Source organism: Loxodonta africana, chromosome 2 (assembly GCF_030014295.1).
Source record: "Loxodonta africana isolate mLoxAfr1 chromosome 2, mLoxAfr1.hap2, whole genome shotgun sequence".
Lineage (NCBI taxonomy): Eukaryota > Metazoa > Chordata > Mammalia > Proboscidea > Elephantidae > Loxodonta > Loxodonta africana.
Genome location: NC_087343.1, coordinates 188,801,529 through 188,822,278, shown reverse-complemented (window position 1 = coordinate 188,822,278; position 20,750 = coordinate 188,801,529). Strand labels below are relative to the sequence as shown.

The window sequence follows — 20,750 nt, the reverse complement described above, 5'->3', positions numbered from 1 at the left end:
TCTCTGTGCCTGTTTCTTCATCTGTGACATGGGCTCAAAGAATACCTGTGCCTCTCTGAATTGGCTAAAGATGGGTGATATTTGTGTGAGGCACCCTCAGTTGCCTGGGGTGAGCCAGAATCCCCTGCTAAGTAGCCTCTGTGTTAGAGTGGGAAGATTTTAATCTCCTCTAGGAGCTACTGTCTATGCTTCTCTAGCCTTAAAGAGGAATTCAGAAGAAAAAAGAAATATAGTAAAATAGTGAGCCTTGTTTCTTTTAAGAAGCTCTGGGCGATTGCATTTTATCAAATAATTTTTTTTGCATCTACTGAAATGATCATATGGTTTTTCTTTTTATTCTATTAATGTGATTAATCACATAGATTAATTCTTGAGTGTTAAACCAACCTTGCATTCCTGGAATAAACACATTTGTTTATGATGTATTATGCTTTTTATGTATTGCTGGATTTGATTTTTTGTATCTATGGTGTGTATAGTGGTACCTTACCCAGGTCGCCTCACCTCTCTGAGCTTCTGTGTCCTCATCAGTAAAATGGGGACTCTACCTTCCAGAATGCTCTACCATGAGCATTAAATGAGATAATGTATACAATGCTCCTAGCACAGCAGTTGGTACATAATAACGGTTTAGTAATTTGCTTTCCTTCTAAGAATGCTCTTAATTTTTTAAAATTTGATGTCAAATGGAGTAAACAAGACCCAAGGTATTCAACTCAGCAGGAGGGCCTTCCCTCCTCTTCATCTCTGTATTTCTAACCATACCACTTGAGGCTCCAGACTTTCGCCATTGGAGGGTCTTAGGAGTTGCATTTTTTTTGGAGGTGTTGTAAGGGGCTTGTCTTGAAGCAGCATTTGCATATAGTCATACTATTTGTATTTGAATTACATGTTTGCTTGGGGTGGTTTGGGGGCTGAGGAGGATGATTCCCCTGCTTGGCACGGTACCTGGCACACAGTAAGTGCTAATAACTGAATGCTAAATGAATGGACTAACCTTCCCTTTTCATGACTTATCTCCTTGCCCAATGAGGTGATGGAAGAAATGAAGATTACAAGTGTAAGAAATAGTTCTGTTTATTGATTAGAAGATGGTATAAAATTACAGCAATCTGCGGGCATCCTGGGTTTTCTGGGAAGGACATGCAGTGCCAGGCTTTAGCAGGGGATGGGTGGAGGTATGGACCATACTGGACAATGACTCCCTTCCTGGGCATATTAAGGGACTTGTGCTAACAGCACAGATGCTAGTGGAAGAGAGATTTTGGCCCTTGCCTCTGGAAACAAAGGACGTGGGCACTTTGGGTCATCAGACAATGCCATGCTTAATAAATCAGTCTTATCCTGCTTGTGTAAGGTACTGGGTCTCCCGATCTAGCCATGGTTGATCTTAATTGTTCTGCAGAATACTCATTCTTCCCAGCAAAGGAAGAGAAACAGGCACATTGGTTTGGGAGGCCATCAGAGGGCAGTGTGCATTAGCCACAGGTCTTCTTGCTTCCAGACATCAAGGTCTTCTGGACTTGGAGGCAGTGGGCTGGGAGCGTGCAAGCGGAACATCGTGCACTACTGTTTAAGCTCAAGCAGAGGGACCTTCCATGGGGCAATGGTTTGATGAGACGAGCATGCTTCCAAAACAAACTCAGATTTCATCTTGCCTCTCTCAAGAAGAGGGAGGAGGAAGGATTGGCAATCAGAGACTCAGCCAGGCAATGCTGGGTTCCAAAGAAAGTCTTCAGCAGAGAATGCTTTCAAAGTGTTTAAAAGGTGTTTCTGTCCCAAGAGTCGGTGTGTAAAGTCAGAATAAGGGCAGATCAGGGTGTTAAAGTGGTTGTTTAGTACAAAGTCTCTGAGAGCTGGATGGTTGAGTGTCCCCAGTTACATGACATTTTGGAACAGCTGGAGGGACCTCATGATGTTGTCATCCTGGGAAGGGAAGAGGGGAAAAAATAGGATGGTTAGAACTCTCTGAGTCTCCTCAAGCTCTGTAATTCTGGGGAGCAAACCTCCAGCTTGGGTTTCCTGTGCAGACAGAACTCTGCAAGGTTATGAAAACAAAGGATAGGAGGTGGAGACCTAGAAAGTGAGCAACTCGAAGCAAGAAGCATCTTTTCTGGCCTTAAAGAGGAATTCAGAAGAAGCAAATCATCCAGTAAAATAGTGAATGTCGCTTCTTTTAAGAAGCTCTGGGCAAAGGTATTTTATCAAATAATTTTGCTGCATCTACTGAGATGGTCATTTGGTTTTTCATTTATTCTATTAATATGATTAATTATGCAGATTAATTCTCGAATGTTCAAGCAACCTTGCATTCTTGTAATAAATGCCATTTTATTTATAATGTATTATATTTTTGATATATTGCTGGATTTTATTTTTTTTTTTTCAAAAGGAAACTATTAGCCTGATTTTTTTTTTAATTTATTACAAGTAATGGCCTTATCAAGTTTCTATATTATGGTTAGGCTAGCCCATAACTCAAGTTGAGAAGTTGTCCCTCTTTTTCTATTCTCTGAGATTGTGTAAGACAAGTATTATTTCTTCCTTAAATGTTTGGAAGAGTTTACCAACGAAGCCATCTGAGCTTGGCATTTTCTCTGTAGGGAAGTTTTATATTACAGATTAATTATTTTTTTAACAGACATAGGGCTATTCATATTTTCTATTTCTTTTTGTGTTAGTTTTGATAAGTTGTATTTGGCAAGAGATTTATAGATCTCAGATAAGTTGTCAAATTTATTGAATAATTAACTCTTATCTTTCTAATACCTGAAAAGTCTGTACCGATGCTCCCCTTTTCATTCCTCATACTGATAATTTGAGTTTTCTCCTCTCTTTTTTTTAACTTGATCAATCTTGCTAAGAATTTATCAAGTGTATTAATCTTTTCAAAAAGGCAACTTTTGGCTTTGTTAATTTTCTTACTGTATGTGTCTATTCCATGTTCTCTATTTTGCATTTTTCTATCATATTTTCTCTAAGTTACAAGTATTGAATGTGGAAAATCCTCAAATATTTGGATGTTAAACAACACACTTCTAAATAATCCCTAAGTCAGAGAAGAAAATATTTTGAATTAAAAGATAATGAAAGTATGACATATCACATTTTATGGGACCTAAAGCAGTACTCAAGGAAATTTATTTATTTTTTTTTTAAAGCAGTACTCAAGGAAATTTATACCTTTAAATGCTTATATTAGAAAAAAGTGGTTAAAAACCAGTGACCTAAGCTTCCATCTCAAGACCCAGAAACCTCTCCCCACCTCAGCAGATTGAATAAAAAACAAAACAAAACAAAAATCAAAGGGGGGAAATAAATTAGAGCGCAAATTAATGGAAAGCAGACCTACCATAGAGAAAACTGACAGAGACAAAGTTGATTCTGGGTACTTGGAATTTTTTAAAAGTTGCTGGAACAGAGAGGTATCATTGCCTAGTGCTTAAGTATATGAGTTCTGGAGTCAGGCTGCCTGCATTCAAATTCTGGCTCTGTCACTTACTAGCTGTGTGACCTTGGGCAAGTTACTTAATCTCTCTGTGCCTCAGTTTCTTCATGTGTAAGGCAGGATTGATCACAGTATTTACCTATAGTGTGGGTTGTGAAAAAGAAACAATTTCACTAATGAATAGCTACAGAAGAAGTTGCTAATGTGAGAAACTATTAAAAACCTTTCTCAACTGATAAGTAAAGTCAAAAAAACACACTTGAGCAGAGCATGGTACTTAAAATCAGAGACAGGAGTTCATGTTCCATCTCTACAATTTATTGTGACTTTAGGCAATTATCTTAACCTTGTGCTGCCTCAGTTTTTTCTTCTTTAAAATGGGTATGATCAATACTGCAGCTCAGCCAGTTCTTAATGGTCAAAATGCTGAAATACTTTTAACTGTGTTGGTAAATAGCTGCTGATCTGAACCACCTCCCCCCGCCCCCAGCATCTTCTACCCTTCTGGCTACCAGATAACTGGCAAAGGACCCCTGGACCACCCAAAGATCCATCAACCAATAAGTTAATACCAAGTTTAGCAGGGATCCTCCAGGGCACTGCTCCAGGGCTTTGGTCTAGGTCAGTAATGACTGTCAATGCTCAGGCCAGTCTAGTTGTGAAATACTCTGACTCTCACCCTGGACATAGCACATCTACCTCACAGGGTTGTTGTGAGGTTTGTGTAATGTGCCCAAAACTTGGTTGCTGCTCAGTATGCATTAATACCTTCTCTCCTGCTTTCTTGCATTTGTAACAGTTCTTATTTGGCAGATCTCAGAATAACTTTGTGCCTTTCTGAAATAAGGTGGGGGTATAAAAACACTTTTCTAAAGTAGATGAGAGGAATTATTCTGGTTCAGGCTGTCCTGCAGACACTCTGGGGCCAGCCTATTCTTTAGAGTAATGAACGTATGGTCCAAGGACCAACAGCTTCAGCTTCACCCAGGAATGTGGTAGGAATGCATGTTCTCAGGCTCCACCGCGGGCCTGCTGAATTAGAATCTATATTTTAACATAATCGTAGGGGAGACTGGTTTGCACATGAAAATTTTAGAAGCATTGGTCCAGGGCATTTGATTAAAAATGAAGATTTCTAGACCCCATCCCATATCTATGGAATTAAGAGTCTCTGCTATTGAGGCCTAGAAATTTACAGGCACTTTTATGCATGCCGTGGTTTAAGAATCACAGCTTTAGATCTCTTTTCAAGCTACTCCCATGTAGTCTGGGGAGTGTGCCATCGAGCCAGAGGCAGGTTGAAAAATGACTGTCTTGTCCACTTGGGAAGTCTATAGCTTCAAGTCCCTCAGACCTCTACATAGGCTGCCTGGCTCAGGCCTGTGCTTAAAAAAAAAAAAGCAAGATCAACTGCAGGCCAGATTGAGGAGTGGAGATTGCTGGACTCTGCATTGTTGCTATTTTTGTTGTTGGTGATGGTGTTAGTGCTGGTAGCAGGTATGTGCGGGGTTCTCAATCCTTTCCTTTTGTAGGCTCCCAACTGCAAGATTTCCTTTCCCAGATTTAGAGGCATTATGTCCTGATCTCTCCTTACCTCCTGGCAGGATTCAAGAAATTCATCTAAAGTCACGATGCCATCTTTATTTTTGTCCATTTTCTGAAAGACACAACAGGAAGCACTTGAAGGAACCTGTTAATCTATATCCCAAAACTTGCTTTCTATTAACCAATTTTGCCCTGAGAATCAGCATGGTTTTTCATCCACCAGACTACTCCATTCAGGCCCTGGTTAAAGCTCTTTGACCTCTATGAGCATCCCTAAAATTAAAAGACTTGCTCTAGACACTTTGACTAGATTATTCTGCTGATTTCCTAACATGTCTTCCCCAGTCTCTCCTATCTTGTCCATCTGGCAGAAAGATCTCTAGACATGAGAGGTTCTAGCTCTATCTTGGTTACTTACTATGTGACCTAGAACAAGTCTTTAAGCCTTTCTGGGCCTCTGTTTTCCCACCTGTATAGTGGGAGGATTGTACTGGAATGAGCTTTGACATTCTTTGATTCTATACTGCTAGACTTTCTTTTTTTTTTACTAAAACACCACTCCGATTATTCTATTCCTCTACTCAAAGACTAGTAGTAGCCATCCATCACTTGCCAGAGAAATCCTCAACTTCAACTTTAAAGATCTCACAATCTGGCTTCGCCCTAGTTTCCAACCTTATTTCTTTCTACTCCCCAGGCATAAATGCTTAACACCTCCACAGATGTGCTTGATGAAGTCTTCGTTTACTCTTAATCCTCAAGAATTTCTACGGAACTCAGAGACCACACTATACTACTTACACTTGATTAGTTCCCCCCTTGTTCTCTTCTATAGTGTGTATTTGTCTGCTGAACTAGATGAGCTGTTCCTTGAGGACAACGTATCTTCTAATTCTTTTCTGTTTCCTGCAGTACTTAGCATGGTGTTGGACACAAGCCACTTGTTCAGATGCTTGTGGACTAGTTGGTCTAAATTGGGCTTACAGCTCTTGTGCACAGGGTGGGCACACGTACCTGGAAGAAGACGTCCACATGCTGCCTTGGGGTGTCCTCTTTGAGCACAGGATATGTGTATTTCCCCATCATGTCATAGATGGCCTTGACAATGTCCATCATCTCCTGGAGAGGGGACATGGAAGCACACAGTATGAGGACCATGAGCTCAAGCTCTTCTTAAATGATAGGTTGGAGCTCCTTGTCCCCTTTGCCAAAGAGATGGTTGATGAAAAAGAGCTTAGAAAGCAAGTTGAAGGGGCTATTTTCTGTTCTTACTGGGAGTTTACTCCTAGAGAGAGGACAGTGGAAATTCTCATTGCCTGCAGAAGTTCTTGGGTATGATACTTTTCTTGGGCCACCTTCTGAGACGAGTTATGTTTGGGATCCCTATTCCATGGAATTGAGGCAAAAGAAGGGTTATTCTGAATTAGAGAAATGTTAATGTTCTGGTTAACCACCATCATCTTTTAGTTTGTCATACTGTAGTGGCTTGTGTGCTGCTGTGATGCTGGAAGCTGTGCCACCAGTATTTCAAATACCAACAGGGTCACCCATGGTGGACATGTTTCAACAAAGCTTCCAGACTAAGACAGACTAGGAAGAAATACCCGGTAATCTACTTCTGAAAATTAGCCAGTGAAAACCTTAAGGATCACAACAGAACATTGTCTAACTCTCTTGCTTTGGAGGGATCAATCGTTAGAGGAAGACATCATTAGGAGGGATCCATCATGAGGAGGAAGACATGGTGTTTGGTGAAGAAGAGGACGAACAAGGGCAAGCGAGACCCTCAGTGAGAAGGATTTGTACATAGCTGCAACAATGGACTCGAACATGCCAATGATCATAAGGATGACACAGGACCAGGCAGCATTTTGTTCTGTTGCATATAAGGTCACCATGAGTTGGTGAGGACTTGAGGGCAGCTATCTCTCTCTAGCCAATGTTCTAACTTAGAGATTTAAAAATCCTGACAGGTTCTGTTGTTGTTTTCAGCTAAGAAAAATGATGGACAGCCAGTATTATCCTTAGGGCCCTCTAGGTCAATGGTTCCACAGACTGGGGCACTTGTTAAAAAGGTCAGTACTCAGGTCCACGCCAAACATCCCGAATCAGAAACTCCTAGGACTAGGGTCTAAGGATCTCTATATTTACCAAAGTATATTAAGAATGGTTATTCTCAACATTTTTAGCTGATGAGGATAATGTTATATCATCCCAGAAGGTAAATGCATATTAGCAGAACAGCCTACATAATACAGAATTTTAATTAAGAGAAAAATAAAGGGTAATATGTAAGGGTAAAATTTCAACTTTAGGGCAACGAAGGTGATATTTGGGCCAGGGTAGCCTTTGTTGTTTTCGAATTACACGAATTATGCAGCTTCCTTCTCTCTGTCAGCCTGATGGCTCACTGTATATCCTAGATCATCTTGACATTCCTGGAACCATTCTCTTAGTCTCACCTTCTCAATCCATCTTCTTAGCTTCATTTCTCATCCACTTTTTAACCTTATTTTATGACCATGAGATGTAAGAATTGCACTCTGTGGGTTTTGTGTTATTATGTGGACACCACAGATGGATTAAAAAAAAAAACCAAACCCACTGCCGTCGGGTCAATTCTGCCTCATAGCGATCCTACAGGACAGAGTAGAACTGCCCCATAGAGTTTCAAAGGAGCACCTGGTGGATTCAAACTGCCAACCTCTTGGTTAGCAGCTGTAGCACTTAACCACTATGCCACCAAGGTTTCCATAAATGGATAAAGCAAGCATATTTATTCCTGATCAGCTCACACCCCTCTTTTTGAAAGACCGTCTCCCTACTCCATAATTCCTTTGAGTGGTTGGGCCTGTGTGGCTGTTTTTACCAGGTGACCTGTCCCTGTGGCCACAACTGATTGTTACAAAGGTGGACATCTGACCAAAGCTGAGCTACTCAATGTTTCCCTTTTGGGAAGTTTGAGTGAAGACACACAGACCCTATAATCAGAAGGGGTAGAACCCTGGAAATCTAAAGTCAAGTGCAGTTGGGACCAGAATCGGTGCTGTGGGCAAGCCAGTTTCAGTTTTAGCTGAGGTTAAAGGAGGGCAGAAATCAAAAACTTCAGCAGGGGAGTCTTGTGTGCAAACAGTAGGATGTAGCAGGTGAAAGGAGAGTAGAGGAGATGAGAGCAATGCTGGGAGGTAGGGAGAAAAAGAAGGGAGAAGAGAAGAAAGAGGAGAAGGGAGATGAGGGGTGGGGAAGAAACAGGAACACACACACACACACACACACAGGGAGAGAAGAGCAACTGAGGAAGACAGAGACAGAGATTGTAACATACAGAGACCAAGAGAAGCCAGTGTCCGAGAATGGTTGCCCTATAAACCAAAACCTCCTCTTGGGCTCCCCCATCACCACCATGTTGCTGGAAACGAACCTGCCGTCCCTGCTGGGAAGGGTATGGTCATCTTGATCCCAGACTTTGCTGGAGGAGGGGGAGTAAAGAGAGAAGGAGAGGGAGAGAGAGAGAAAAGGAGAGAAGAGACTAACAACTTTCCTGTTTCAATGGGATTAAATATGTCCATTAGAAATATGTTTCTATATCTTTATAAGAAATCTCTGAACTTAAGCTACTTTATGTTGATTATTTTCTCTTCTTTGTAGCCAAAAGACCCCTTACTATAAAGAGAATAATTACTATTTCTTGGTTGATGGGGGCATATAAAAAAAAAACAAACCCACTGCCGTCGAGTCGATTCCAACTCATAGCGACCCTACAGAAGCTCCAAATTCTGCTGTGTTTTCTTTCCAGTCTTTCAAAGCTTCCTAACATGGAGTAGGTGCTCAGAACATATCTATTAAAACAATTAAGTTGTTTTTATGATTGGTTTATAGACCTGTTTTCCATGACTGTGATCTCGGTGAGGATACCTGTTGTCTCTGTCCTTGCTCTGGTCCCTGCATTGGGCACAGTGCCTACCAAAGGGTAGGAGTCCAGTAATGGCTGAGCGAGACAGTAGTGGTTGCCAGATCACACTGGCAAGGTGTTTCAGTATAGTAACACCTTCTGAGAGAGGCCTTTGCTCACCTTCCTGACAAAATGCCCTCTACTTGTTGATTTACATTTGTCAGTTTAATGTCCATCTCTCTACCCTAGTCTCTGAGCTTGGGGCCTTGTCTGACTGTTCACCATTTTATCTCCAGCACCCAGAATACCTCAAAAGCCCTCAAATATGTGTCAAACAAATCCACGACTGGATGAATGAGGACTCAAAGTTGGGTAAGATCTCTGAGCTTTACTTTTCTCTCTGTAAGGCAAGAACCTGTCAGGGCTGAGTTAACATTAGAGCTGACATTTGCTCGTAATGCTCAGCACTGGGCTTGGCACATAAGAGCTCATAAATGGGAGGGTTCCAAACCCAAACCCATTGCTGTTAATTGATTCTGACTCATAAAACCAAAAAATAGCGACCCTATAAGACAGGGTAGAACCGCCCCTTTGGGTTTTCAAGGCTCTAATCTTACGGGAAGCAGATTGCCACATCTTTATCCTGTGGAGCAGCTGGTGGGTTCGAACTTCCGACCTTTCAGTTAGCAGCCAAGTGCTTAACCACTGCACCACCAGGGCTCCTGTGGGAGTGTTCAGGATGTTGAGCTCAAGCCTCCATGGAGGCAGTAGACACCAAAGGGAGTTTCAAGGTAGACCTGCAGGTATTTTATTGGTTAGACACCACAGGTACTTTGATATTCTAAAACCATCAAGGTATGAAGACTCAGAAATGATTTGTGAGGATTTCTTTAAAGGTGGCTCTTTTCTGTGGTTTTTAGTAGGCAAAATAAATGGGACCAGTCTGATACATTTTTAGTGGCCTCCTCAAAAAAAGGAGTCCCAGCAACAAAAGAAATCCTCAGGCACCAGAAGAAAGCAAGTAATAAAAAATAGAGCAGAATTAAATGAAATAGAGAACAGAAAAACAATTGAAAGAGTTAATAAGACCAAAAGCTGGTGCTTTGAAAAAATTAACCAAATTGATAAACCATTGACCAAACCGACAAAAGAAAAAGGGAGAGGAAGCAAATAACCTGAATAAGAAACGAGATGGGTGATATTACAACATACCCAACTGAAATTAAAAGAATCATATCAGATTACTATGAAAAATTATACACTAACAAATTTGAAAACCTAGAAGAAATGGATGAATTTCTACAAACACACTACCTACCTAAACTAACACAAAGAGGTTGAACAACTAAATAAACCCATAACAAAAGAGGAGATAAAAAAAAAAAAAAAAAACTCCCAACAACAACAACAAAAAAGCCCTGGCCCAGATGGCTTCACTGCAGAGTTCTATCAGACTTTCAGAGAAGAGTTAACACCACTACTACTAAAGGTATTTCAGAGCACAGAAAAGGATGGAATACTCCCAAACCCATTCTATGAAGGCAGCATATCCCTGATACCAAACCAGGTAAAGACACCACAAAAAAAGAAAATTATAGACCTATATCCCTCATGGACTTAGACGCAAAAATCCTCAACAAAATTCTAGCCAATAGAATTCAACAACATATCAAAAAAATAATTCACCATGACCAAGTGGGATTCATACCAGGTATGCAGGGATGGTTCAACATTAGAAAAACAATTAATGTAATCCATCACATAAATAAAACAAAAGGCAAGAACCACATGACCTTATCATTGATGCAGAAAAGGCATTTGACAAAGTTCGACACCTATTCATTATAAAAACTCTCAGCAAAATAGGAATAGAAGGAAAATTCCTCAACATAATAAAGGGCATTTATACAAAGCCAACAGCCAACATCATCCTAAGTGGAGAGAGTCTGAAAGCATTCCCCTTGAGAATGGGAACCAGACAAGAATTCCCTTTATCACTGCTCTTATTCAACATTGTGCTGGAGGTCCTAGCCAGAGCAATTAGGCTAGATAAAAAAATAAAGGGAATCCAGATTGGTAATTTTTTGTTTAGATTGGTAAGGAAGAAGTAAAAGTATCCCTATTTGTAGATGACATGATCTTACACACAGAAAACCCTAAAAAATCCTCAAGAAAACTACTGAAACTAATATAAGAGTTCAACAGAGTGTCAGGATATAAGATAAACATACAAAAATCAGTTGGATTCCTCTACACCAACAACAAAAAGAACATTGAAAAGGAAATCACCAAATCAATACCATTTACAGTAGCCCCCAAGAAGATAAAATACTTAGAAATAAATCTTACCAGAGATGTAAAAGACCTATACAAAGAAAACTATAAGACACTTCTGCAAGAAACCAAAAGAGACCTACATAAGTGGAAAAACATGCCTTGCTCATGGATAGGAAGTCTTAACATTGTAAAAATGTCTATTCTACCAAAAACGATCTATAGATACAATGCAATTCCGATCCAAATTCCAAAGACATTTTTTAATGAGATGGAGAAACAAATCACCAACTTCATATGGAAGGGAAAGGGGCCCCGGATAAGAAAACCATTACTGAAAAAGAAGAACAAAGTGGGAGGCCTCACTCTACCTGATTTTAGAACCTATTATACTGCCACAGTAGTCAAAACAGCCTGGTACTGGTACAACAGCAGACACATAGACCAGTGGAACAGGATTTAGAATGCAGACTTATGAGCAGCTGATATTTGACAAAGCCCCAAAGTCAGTTAAATGGGGGTAAAGACAGTCTCTTTAACAAATGGTGCTGGCATAACTGGCTATCCATTTGCAAAAAAATGAAACAAGACCCATACCTTATACCATGCACAAAAACTAACTCAAAGTGAATCAAAGACCTAAAGATAAAATCTAAAACGATAAATCATAGAAGAAAAAATAGGGACAATGCTAGGAGACCTAATACATGGCATAAACAGTATACAAAACATTACTAACAATGCAGAAGAGAAACTACATAACTGGGAGCTCCTAAAATCAAACACCTATGCTCATCCAAAGACTTCACCAAAAGAATAAAAAGACTACCTACAGACTGAGAAAAAGTTTTTAGCTATGACATTTCTCATCAGCGCCTGATCTCTAAAATCTACACGATACTGCAAAAACTCAACTGCGAAAAGGCAAATAACCCAATTAAAAAATGGGCAAAGGATATGAACAGGCACTTCACTAAAGAAGACATTCAGGTAGCTAACAGGTACATGAGGAAATGCTCACGATCACTAGCCATTAGAGAAATGCAAATCAAAACTAGAATGAGATTCCACCTCACTCCAACAAGGCTGGCATTAATCCAAAAAACACAAAATCATAAAACTTGAAGAGGTTGTGGAGAGTCTGGAACACTTATACACTGCTGGTGGGAATGTAAAATGGCACAACCACTTTGGAAATCCATTTGGTGCTTCCTTAAAAAGCTAGAAATAGAACTACCACATGATCCAGCAATTCCACTCCTTGGAATATATCCTAGCGAAATAAGAGGCTTTACACGAACTGATATGTGCACACCTATGTTCATTGCAGCACTGTTTACAATAGTGAAAAGATGGAAGCAACCAAGGTACCCATCGACAGATGAATGGATAAATAAATTATGGTATATTCACACAATGGAATACTACACATCAATAAAGAACAGTGATGAATCCGTGAAACATTTCATAACGTGGAGGAATCTGGAAGGCATTATGCTGAGTGAAATTAGTCAGTTGCAAAAGGACAAATATTGTATGAGACCACTATTACAAGAACTAAAGAAATAGTTTAAACAGAGAAGAAAATATTCTTTGATGGTTATGAGAGCGGGGAGGGAGGGAGGGACAGGGGTTTTCACTAATTAGATAGTAGACAAGAACTATTTTAGGTGAAGGGAAAGACAACACACAATACAGGCGAGGTCAGCACAACTGGATTAAACCAAAAGTAAAGAAGTTTACTGAATAAACTGAATCCTTTGAAGGCCAGCATAGCAGGGGCGGGGGTTTGGGGACCATGGTTTCAGGGGACATCTAAGTCAATTGGCATAATAAAATCTATTAAGAAAACATTCCGCATCCCTCCTTGGAAAGTGGCATCTGGGGTCTTAAACGCTAGCAAGTGGCCATCTAAGGTGCATCAATTGGTCTCAACCCACCTGGAGCAAAGGAGAATGATAAACACCAAAGACACAAGGTAATTATGAACACAAGCGATAGAAAGGGCCACATAAACAAAGACTACATCAGCCTGAGACCGGAAGAACTAGATAGGGCCCAGCTACCACTGATGACTGCGCTGACAGGGAACACAACAGAGAGCCCCTGAGGGAACAGGAGAGCAGTGGGATGCAGACCTCAAATTCTGGTAAAAAGACCAGACTTAATGGTCTGACAGAGACTAGAAGGACCCCAGAGGTCATGGTCCCCAGACTTTCTGTTAGCCCAAGACAGAAACCATTCCCAAAGCCAACTCTTCAGACCAGAATTGGACTGGACTTTATGGGATAGAAAACGATACAGATGAAGAGTGAGCTTCTTGGATCAAGTAGACATGTGAGGCTATGTGGGCAGCTCCTGTCTGGAGGGGAGATGAGAGGGCAGAGGGGGTCAGAAGCTGGCTGAATGGACATGAAAATAGAGAGTGGAGGGAAGGAGTGTGCTGTCTCATTAGGGGGAGAGCAACTAGGAGTATATAGCAAGGTGTATATAAATTTTTATATGAGAGACTGACTTATTTGTAAACTTTCACTTAAAGCACAATAAAAATGAAAAAAAAAATAAAAAAGAGTCCCTGGGTGGCGCAAACGATTAATGAAATCTGCTGCTAACCGAAAGGTTGAACATTCAAGTTCACCCAGGGGCACCTCAGAAGAAAGGCCTGGTGACCTACTTCCTAAAAACCGGTCATTGAAAACCCTACAGAGCATAGTTCTACTCTGATGCACGTGGGGTCACCATGAGTCAGGGTCAACTCGACTGCATGTGGCAAGTCTCCTCAAAAATCTCCCTTTTCTCTTCTGGGTGAGGACTGCAATTCCAACTTTGAGCTTCAAATTGTGGTTGTTTGTTAAGCTGCTGGCTTCCCTGGGAAGGGTAATTCTTTCCACTAAAACCAGTTTTTTACACCCCAGTGAGAATGAATATGCTTAATCCTCTCTTAAGAGCCTGGGACCAGAGCAGGGTACGACAGTGGGGGTAGCCAAAGGTGGCCTTCTTCATTTTGCCAGGAACCAGCTCTGCTAGCCCCAGAGCAGATCCATCCTCAGTCAGACATTTCTGTCCTCATATCTGGGCTGTTTTCTCTTTGAACTGTGGCTCCCAGCCTCCATGCATTTACCTCTTTATTTATGTATCCGTCTTTATTGATGTCATACAAATTAAATGTCCACCTGAGCTTCTCATGGACAGTTCCTCGCAGTAGGATTGAAAGAGCAGTCACAAAGTCCTGAGAAGTGAAAAAGGCACGAGGGACATTAACCACACAGTCATCAAGTAGGGTAAGCTCTGTCCTTGAGGCCGACTTCATGACAGCTTTTACCAGAATGGCATCACCCATATCCTCTTGTCCCCTGAAGGATATGGCCCAGCTCAGTGAAGAGCTACCCCCTTCCATTCCCTCTGCTGCCACATTTTTGGCAGGTGCCCCCTTGAGGAAGAACGGAGGTGTGCGTGTGTGTGAGTGTGTGTGTGTGTGTTTGTGTGTGTGTGTGTGTGTGTGCTGACACCTCCAGACACAGGTAAATGCAGCGTCCTCTGCTACTGCCTTGTCCCATTGCTGCAATTACTTTTTGCTTTATTCATGTGAGTGGCAGTAGAGTCCCGTATCTAAGAACATGGGCTCTGGAAACATATGGACTGAGTTCAGATCCCTTCGTTGCCAGTTACTGTTTGACCTCGGGGAAGCCACTCAATCTCTCTTTGCCTTACTTTCCTCTTCTGTAAAATGGTAACAAATATAGAATGCTACATTGTAGGGTTATTGTGAGAATTAATAGAGTTAATATATGCAAAGCACTGAGTACAGAGCCTGCCCCATGGTAAACTCAGTGGACATGTGAGCTATTCAACTGGTATTATTAGCCCCTTGAGTTCCTGAATTCCTGGAAGTGAGGAGGCAGTCGCTTCTTCTTCTCTGTAGCTTCGGGAAATGTTTACTAAATGATAGAGGTTTCCTTGTCTTGACTGAGAGCATTCGATGATCCAATCCTTCCCATGTTGCCCCACAGTTCAGAGGGAGAAGTGACGAGGAACCTGGAGACTCCTCTGAGTGGGCCCAGGAGACAAGCCTACCTCAAACTTCACGGAGCCTGTCTGGGTGGTGTCGAAGGCGTTGAAGAGGTAATGGGCATAGGTGCTGGCATCTGTAGGGAGAGAGGGTGGGCAGGTGATGGGAGCAGGGGCTCCCAGAGGGAAGAGATCATTTAACAACAGAGGCCTGGTCCCAGTAAGAAAAAGAGGAGGGTGATACTGGGATGGTAGAAAGGAGAAAATCAGGGGCTGGGAGAATCTACTGGTGTGAACTCGGCTTTGTCTGGCTCTTCTGGGGTCTAGATGGGAAGTTCTAGCAAGAGCCAAGACAAGTCCTTGTTCCTCCCTCCATCCAATTGTCCAGGGAGAAAGCCTCTCCTGCCTCTCCATGTGTGGAGTTCTTGGGGGACAGAGGGTTTGGTGATTGACTGGATAAGATGTTCTTCTGAGAGGCAGGGTGCCACCATGGAATGAGCACTCATGTGGGAATGGACAGACCTGGCTGGGTCACAGCTCCGTCACTACATAGTTGTGTGACCGCAGGCATCTTACTTAACCTCTCTGAGTTTTACTTTCTCTTCTCGGTAAAAGGGGATGTAGCAAGACGTATCCCTTGAAATTTTTTAAAAGAGAATTTTAAACTACAGCAGTGCTTAACACATCATTAAAATTCAATAAGCAGCCACTCAAGGGAACTCAAAGAACTCTGCCCCCCTCCTCCCCTGTCTCTTCCCTAGGGACCATGTACTAGGTCACACGCCTGCGGAGGCCATCTGCTGCTGCTGGGGGCCCAGAAGAAACAGGGCCCAAGAAGTGTTTGAGAGGATTGAATCTCCATTTTGTCAGGGCCCAGGAACAAGCTCTGGGTGTACAGGAGGTAGCACCTGGGGCAGGATGGGAGGTGGCATGTGACACATGGAGGCCACAGGAGGAGCCACTGATGTGTTCCTGCCCCATGGGGCCAGAGCAGATTCCTGCAGGAGCCAGGCAGAGCACAGAGCAGGTGCTGCAGGGTCTCATGCCCTCACTAGTCTGGCTTTATAAGCACAGTTTTATACTTCCTGCATCTTTTTGGATTCAGTTATTTTTATAGTTTCTGCTACTGACTAAGAAGTCCTGGTGGCACAGTGGTTAAGAGCGTGCCTGCTAACCAAAAGGTTGGCAGTTCGAATCCACCAGCTCCTCCTTGGAAACCCTGTGGGGTAGCTCTACTCTGTTCTCTGAGTATGGCTCAACAGCAGCCGGTTTTTAATTTTGGCTACTTACTAAAGTTTTTTTTTTTTTTTTTTAATTCAGTTTGTCTCAGCCGTTTTAAGGAAAAGAACGGGAAGTATCTGGCACAATGGTGGAGCTAACATGTCAAAACTTTGCATTGCACATCCCATGCTTATGGGGTCTCATCCTCACTAGCCATGGGATCTGGAGTAAATTGCTTAGCCTCTCTGAAACTCAGTTGCCCCACCAGGGATATCAGTACCTGCTGTATTGACATCTTCTGAGAGTTTATGATATGGCTTTATCTATCTTTCTCCCTCTCTTGGAGAGGGTCCCTTTTCAGAGCTCTTTTCTCCTAAAGCTTTAAAGAAATTCACATCTTGTTGTAATAAGAAAGGTATCCTGCTCCACATTCTCCCCTACCATGAGGCGGAGGTAGACAGCAAGAAGAGTGGACTTGGTGCTGGAGGCAGGGAAGGCTGCCCACCAGAGAGGGAGCGGGACAAGTCTTTTAACAGGTCAGACTCACCTCCATGAGGGAAAAACTGAGCGTAGATCTGTTTGAATGTTTCTTCATTGACCACGCCGCTGGGGCACTCCTGTGTGATGGAGAGACAGAGTCAATGGAGATATTTGAGGACCTGTTCTAGCCAGAGTGGGCTGTGCCCATCCTTGGGGTCTAGGGTTCCTTGTGATCCCAGGTGGGCAGGGACTGGGCAACAACCTGTGAATTTCCCATATCTCCAGATGAGTGGTCAGGAGGTGGCACCATCGTAGGATGGGCGCTGCTTTGGAAAATTAAGAGACATCATCAGATAATAGACACCATGAGGTGGAGAGTTTGGGTTTTGGGATTAGAAAGGCCTGGGTTTGGATTCTGGCCCAGCCACTTCCAAGCTGGGTGGCTTTGGGCAAGTCAGTCTCTGATCCTCAGTGTCCTTAGCTGTAAAATGGGGCTATAGTGCTTTCCCTACAAGGGTATCATGAGGTTTTATATGCAAACTGATGTGGTGGCGAGTGCATGGTGGATGCCGATCAATGTCAGTTTCCTCCCTTTTCTGGACCCCATTCCAATCCAGTGGCCAGCTGATAACACTGCCTCTGCACAATTGGAAGAAAAGAGGTCCTGGTGGTAGGAAACTAGGTGCAAGACAAATGTGATCAAGGCTATTGTGGGAGGGCACAGGGATCCCTGTGCTTGTCAGATAACTTCTAGGTGTTGAAATCCTTACTAGTCAGCACCTTGGAGAGCATTGAGACTGTAGGCAGTTTGAACTTCATCAAGCTTGGCCTATAGGGAGAGAGGGAGATGATGAGCATCTTCTTCTACTCTGCCCACCTAGGATTTGGTGGAGCTGTGGTTAAAGCGCTCGGCTGCTAACCGAAAGCTTGGTGGTTCAAACCCACAGCTGCTCCATGAGAAAGATGTGGCAGTCTGCTTCTGTAAATATTTACAACCTTGGAAACCCTATGGGGCCATTCTACTCTGTCCTAACGGGTTGCTGTGAGTCGGAATCGACTTGACAGCAGTGTTTTTTTTTTTTTTTTTCCTGAGAGCTAAATTAAAAAAAAAAAAAATTCAATACTCAGGATTGGATCTGAGAGCTTGCAAGTTGTCCTGAGAAGACAGAAATGTATTAATATATATGAAGAAACAATGGGCCAACTAATTGCCTGTCCTCTGATTACATCTTTGATTAAAACTTGGCTTCCCATGTAGCTCAGAGAAAGGGAAAGGTGCTGGCAAGTGGAGAGGAGGGTCTGGTTCTGCTGTCAGCTCTCTTTCCCGTGGTAAGTTAATACGTTGGCAGTCAGCTCACATTTCAGTCTCTGTGAGCTTGGTCAGCATAAGTCAGAAGACCTAACCCCATCATTTTGGGTGCACCAAGGAGAATGAGAGTGTGACCATGTTATGCTAAGGCTAGAGCCTGAGCCAGGGTGAATTCTCCAAGGTTGTACCACTCTGTGAAGTTTCTGGGCAGCTGTCCAGTTTACATCTACTGAGATTGCCTCTTCCTTGCCCAAGCTTTTCTTTCTAATTAGGTGATATTGCTCTCACGGCCCCCCTATAGATCCACCCTTCCTTGTACAACTGTGTGTATGGGAAATTACCCTGATGGGCCCCCTTGGCATTTGGGGGAGTCTCTGGTTGATGCAAATGGTTAGGGCTTAGCTGCTAACTGAAACACTGGAGTTCTGAGTCCACCCCGAGGTGTCTCAGAAGAAGGCCTGGTGATCTACTTCTGAAAAATTCAATCACTGAAAACCCTATGGAGCACAGTTCTATTTTGACATGTATGGGGTCACCATGAGTTGGAGATGGCTCCACAGCAACAGGTTTTTGGCATTTGAGAAAGCTTAGCCCCAAGTGGGAGATCCCACCCAGGCCTCCCAAGACCACACAGGTCTTACATTTTTGAAGCCTCGATAAAGGACTTGCAGCTCCCTCTTGGTGAAGTTGGTCTGGGCCTCAAGTTGCTCCAGTCCCTCAGGCCGATGGCAAACCATAGTCATCTCCAGCTCATCTTCAATCTTATCTGAAACCAGAGAAGATGGCATTGGAGTGGATGGCCTCAGTGGTCACTCTTGTCAGACCACAGTCTGGGCTGTCAAAAGGGTATTGTCATGACCTGGGACATGGGGCTGTGGGCTGGGGTCAAACTGCAGATGACTTTCCTGCCCCAAGCTCCACCTCCCTGCCAGCCACTTCCTGTCTCACAGCCAGCCCACCCTATAACTCTCAGTGTATCAGGTACCATATAGGGAGGGAGCTTTAGAGTTGGGGACAAATATGTTCCAAGTGGAGATGAGGGCACAAGTGCCGAAAATAAGTTCATAGGAAAGCATTCCCCTTCCTTTCAACATAACTTCATTGAGCATTCAAATTGCTGCCCACTGAATCTTCTGAGTATTCCAGAGACCCAGGTAAGTGAGTGGAATGATGAGCACCGTCTAAACAGCAAAGGGAAACAAATCTGGTAGAAAACATAAACTCTCACCTTTCGGGCCAACTAGGGGAAGGCTAGCATGATTTAGTAAAAAGTTCAAGTTATAAAATATTAAATATTAATTTAAAAATCTGAATATATTTTACCACGTATCATTTTGTAATATCTACTAGAAATTCCTAAATAATAGGGGGATGACTTAAAAGGGAGCACTATGTACTCTAGAGCACCGGGAAGCTCTAGAAAGAGTTGCCTTAAGTAGTAGTTTAACTATTCCTCCTGTATGTGCCACGATGTAATAGAATTTTGCACTAGATGGCAAGTGTCAGTCAAATAAAGTGAGATATCTGCCCATCTCCTACTGAAGAATCACAAAATCCAAATAAGGGGAACTTTCCACATTTCTCTCGCACAGAGGAATCTGTGGGTGTTTGCCTCTGGGCCCTACCAGAATGCTTTTTATAAATTTACTCCAATCAAGGATCAATTGCTGTCTAACCTCCTCTGCCTGTTGTTGTCATGCAGACATGCCCAAATCCATATATTGAAAAGGGCTGTCAGTCTAGGCTGACGAGAAGAGTGAGGAGATGGGCGCTGCTGGGAACCACACACACCGTGTCGTATCCCATGAGACAGAGAGTGAGGGCGGGCTTAGTTCCACAGCTGAGAGCAGGGTGAGGTGGGTACGGTGCATTGTCATTTCCCTCATCAGTGCCTGTTGGTCTCTTTGTGCCAGATTTCCTCTGCCATTGTTACTTTTCCTTTGGAGACTTTGATCCCAATGCAAAAGGAATTCATCAAACTAAGTTTGTATCTTCTATATATCCTCGAAGGTAGTGGACATTCAGGCAAGGCTCCAAGGGTGAGGCAGAATAACTTGGCAACAATTCCCCATTGTCATCCTTCTTATGTATTAGGTAACACATATCACCTTATCCCGGTGGACGTAAGGCAGATGATTCAAGGTAAACAAGATACTCTGTTTATACAATGTAGCTGCAAGTGGTCAATGTCCTCATATTTCTTCCAGAGCCTTTAATTATTGTTAAGTTTGTTGCTAACAAGCAGCAATTATCTAAATTACCTAAACTGCAGTGTTTCCATGTGAATTAAAGGGCCTGGTCTAAAAAAAAAAAAAAAATCCACAAAAGTCTAATTCAGAGCGTATACATGAATTTTTAACTTGTTTAAAAATAGAAATCAGTTGTTGGTTTAAATCTCCAACTATTAGATTTAATAGCACTTTTACAAAAAAAAAAAAAAAAGCACAGATATTTTACTGTGTGAGGAGAGCTGGTAACATTAAAATGTAGATAGATGAGAAAGATGGAAATGTATTTTCAAAAGCAAAGACATATTTTTTAAGGTGTCCATTATACCTTTCTAGGTCTTATCC

At 42.4% G+C, this 20,750-nt stretch overlaps 1 protein-coding gene across 2 annotated transcripts; it reads right to left on the bottom strand.

Moving 5' to 3' along the window:
* Positions 1–1,721: 1,721 nt before the first annotated feature.
* Positions 1,722–18,950, bottom strand: KCNIP1 (potassium voltage-gated channel interacting protein 1). 2 transcript variants are annotated; one of them, XM_010592436.2, is made up of 7 exons: positions 18,819–18,950; positions 16,936–17,005; positions 15,234–15,304; positions 14,281–14,388; positions 6,008–6,112; positions 5,043–5,105; positions 1,722–1,926 (listed from the first exon to the last, which is right to left on the bottom strand). In XM_010592436.2, exons 1-7 carry the CDS (start codon positions 18,918–18,920, stop codon positions 1,879–1,881), a joined length of 567 nt encoding a protein of 188 aa, XP_010590738.2. In that variant the 5' UTR covers positions 18,921–18,950; the 3' UTR covers positions 1,722–1,878. The 2 variants fall into 2 exon arrangements, with proteins under 2 accessions (XP_010590738.2, XP_023407159.1); XM_023551391.2 differs by having other exon boundaries at positions 15,234–15,309; positions 16,848–17,005; positions 18,819–18,939.
* Between the last annotated feature and the right edge of the window lie 1,800 nt (positions 18,951–20,750).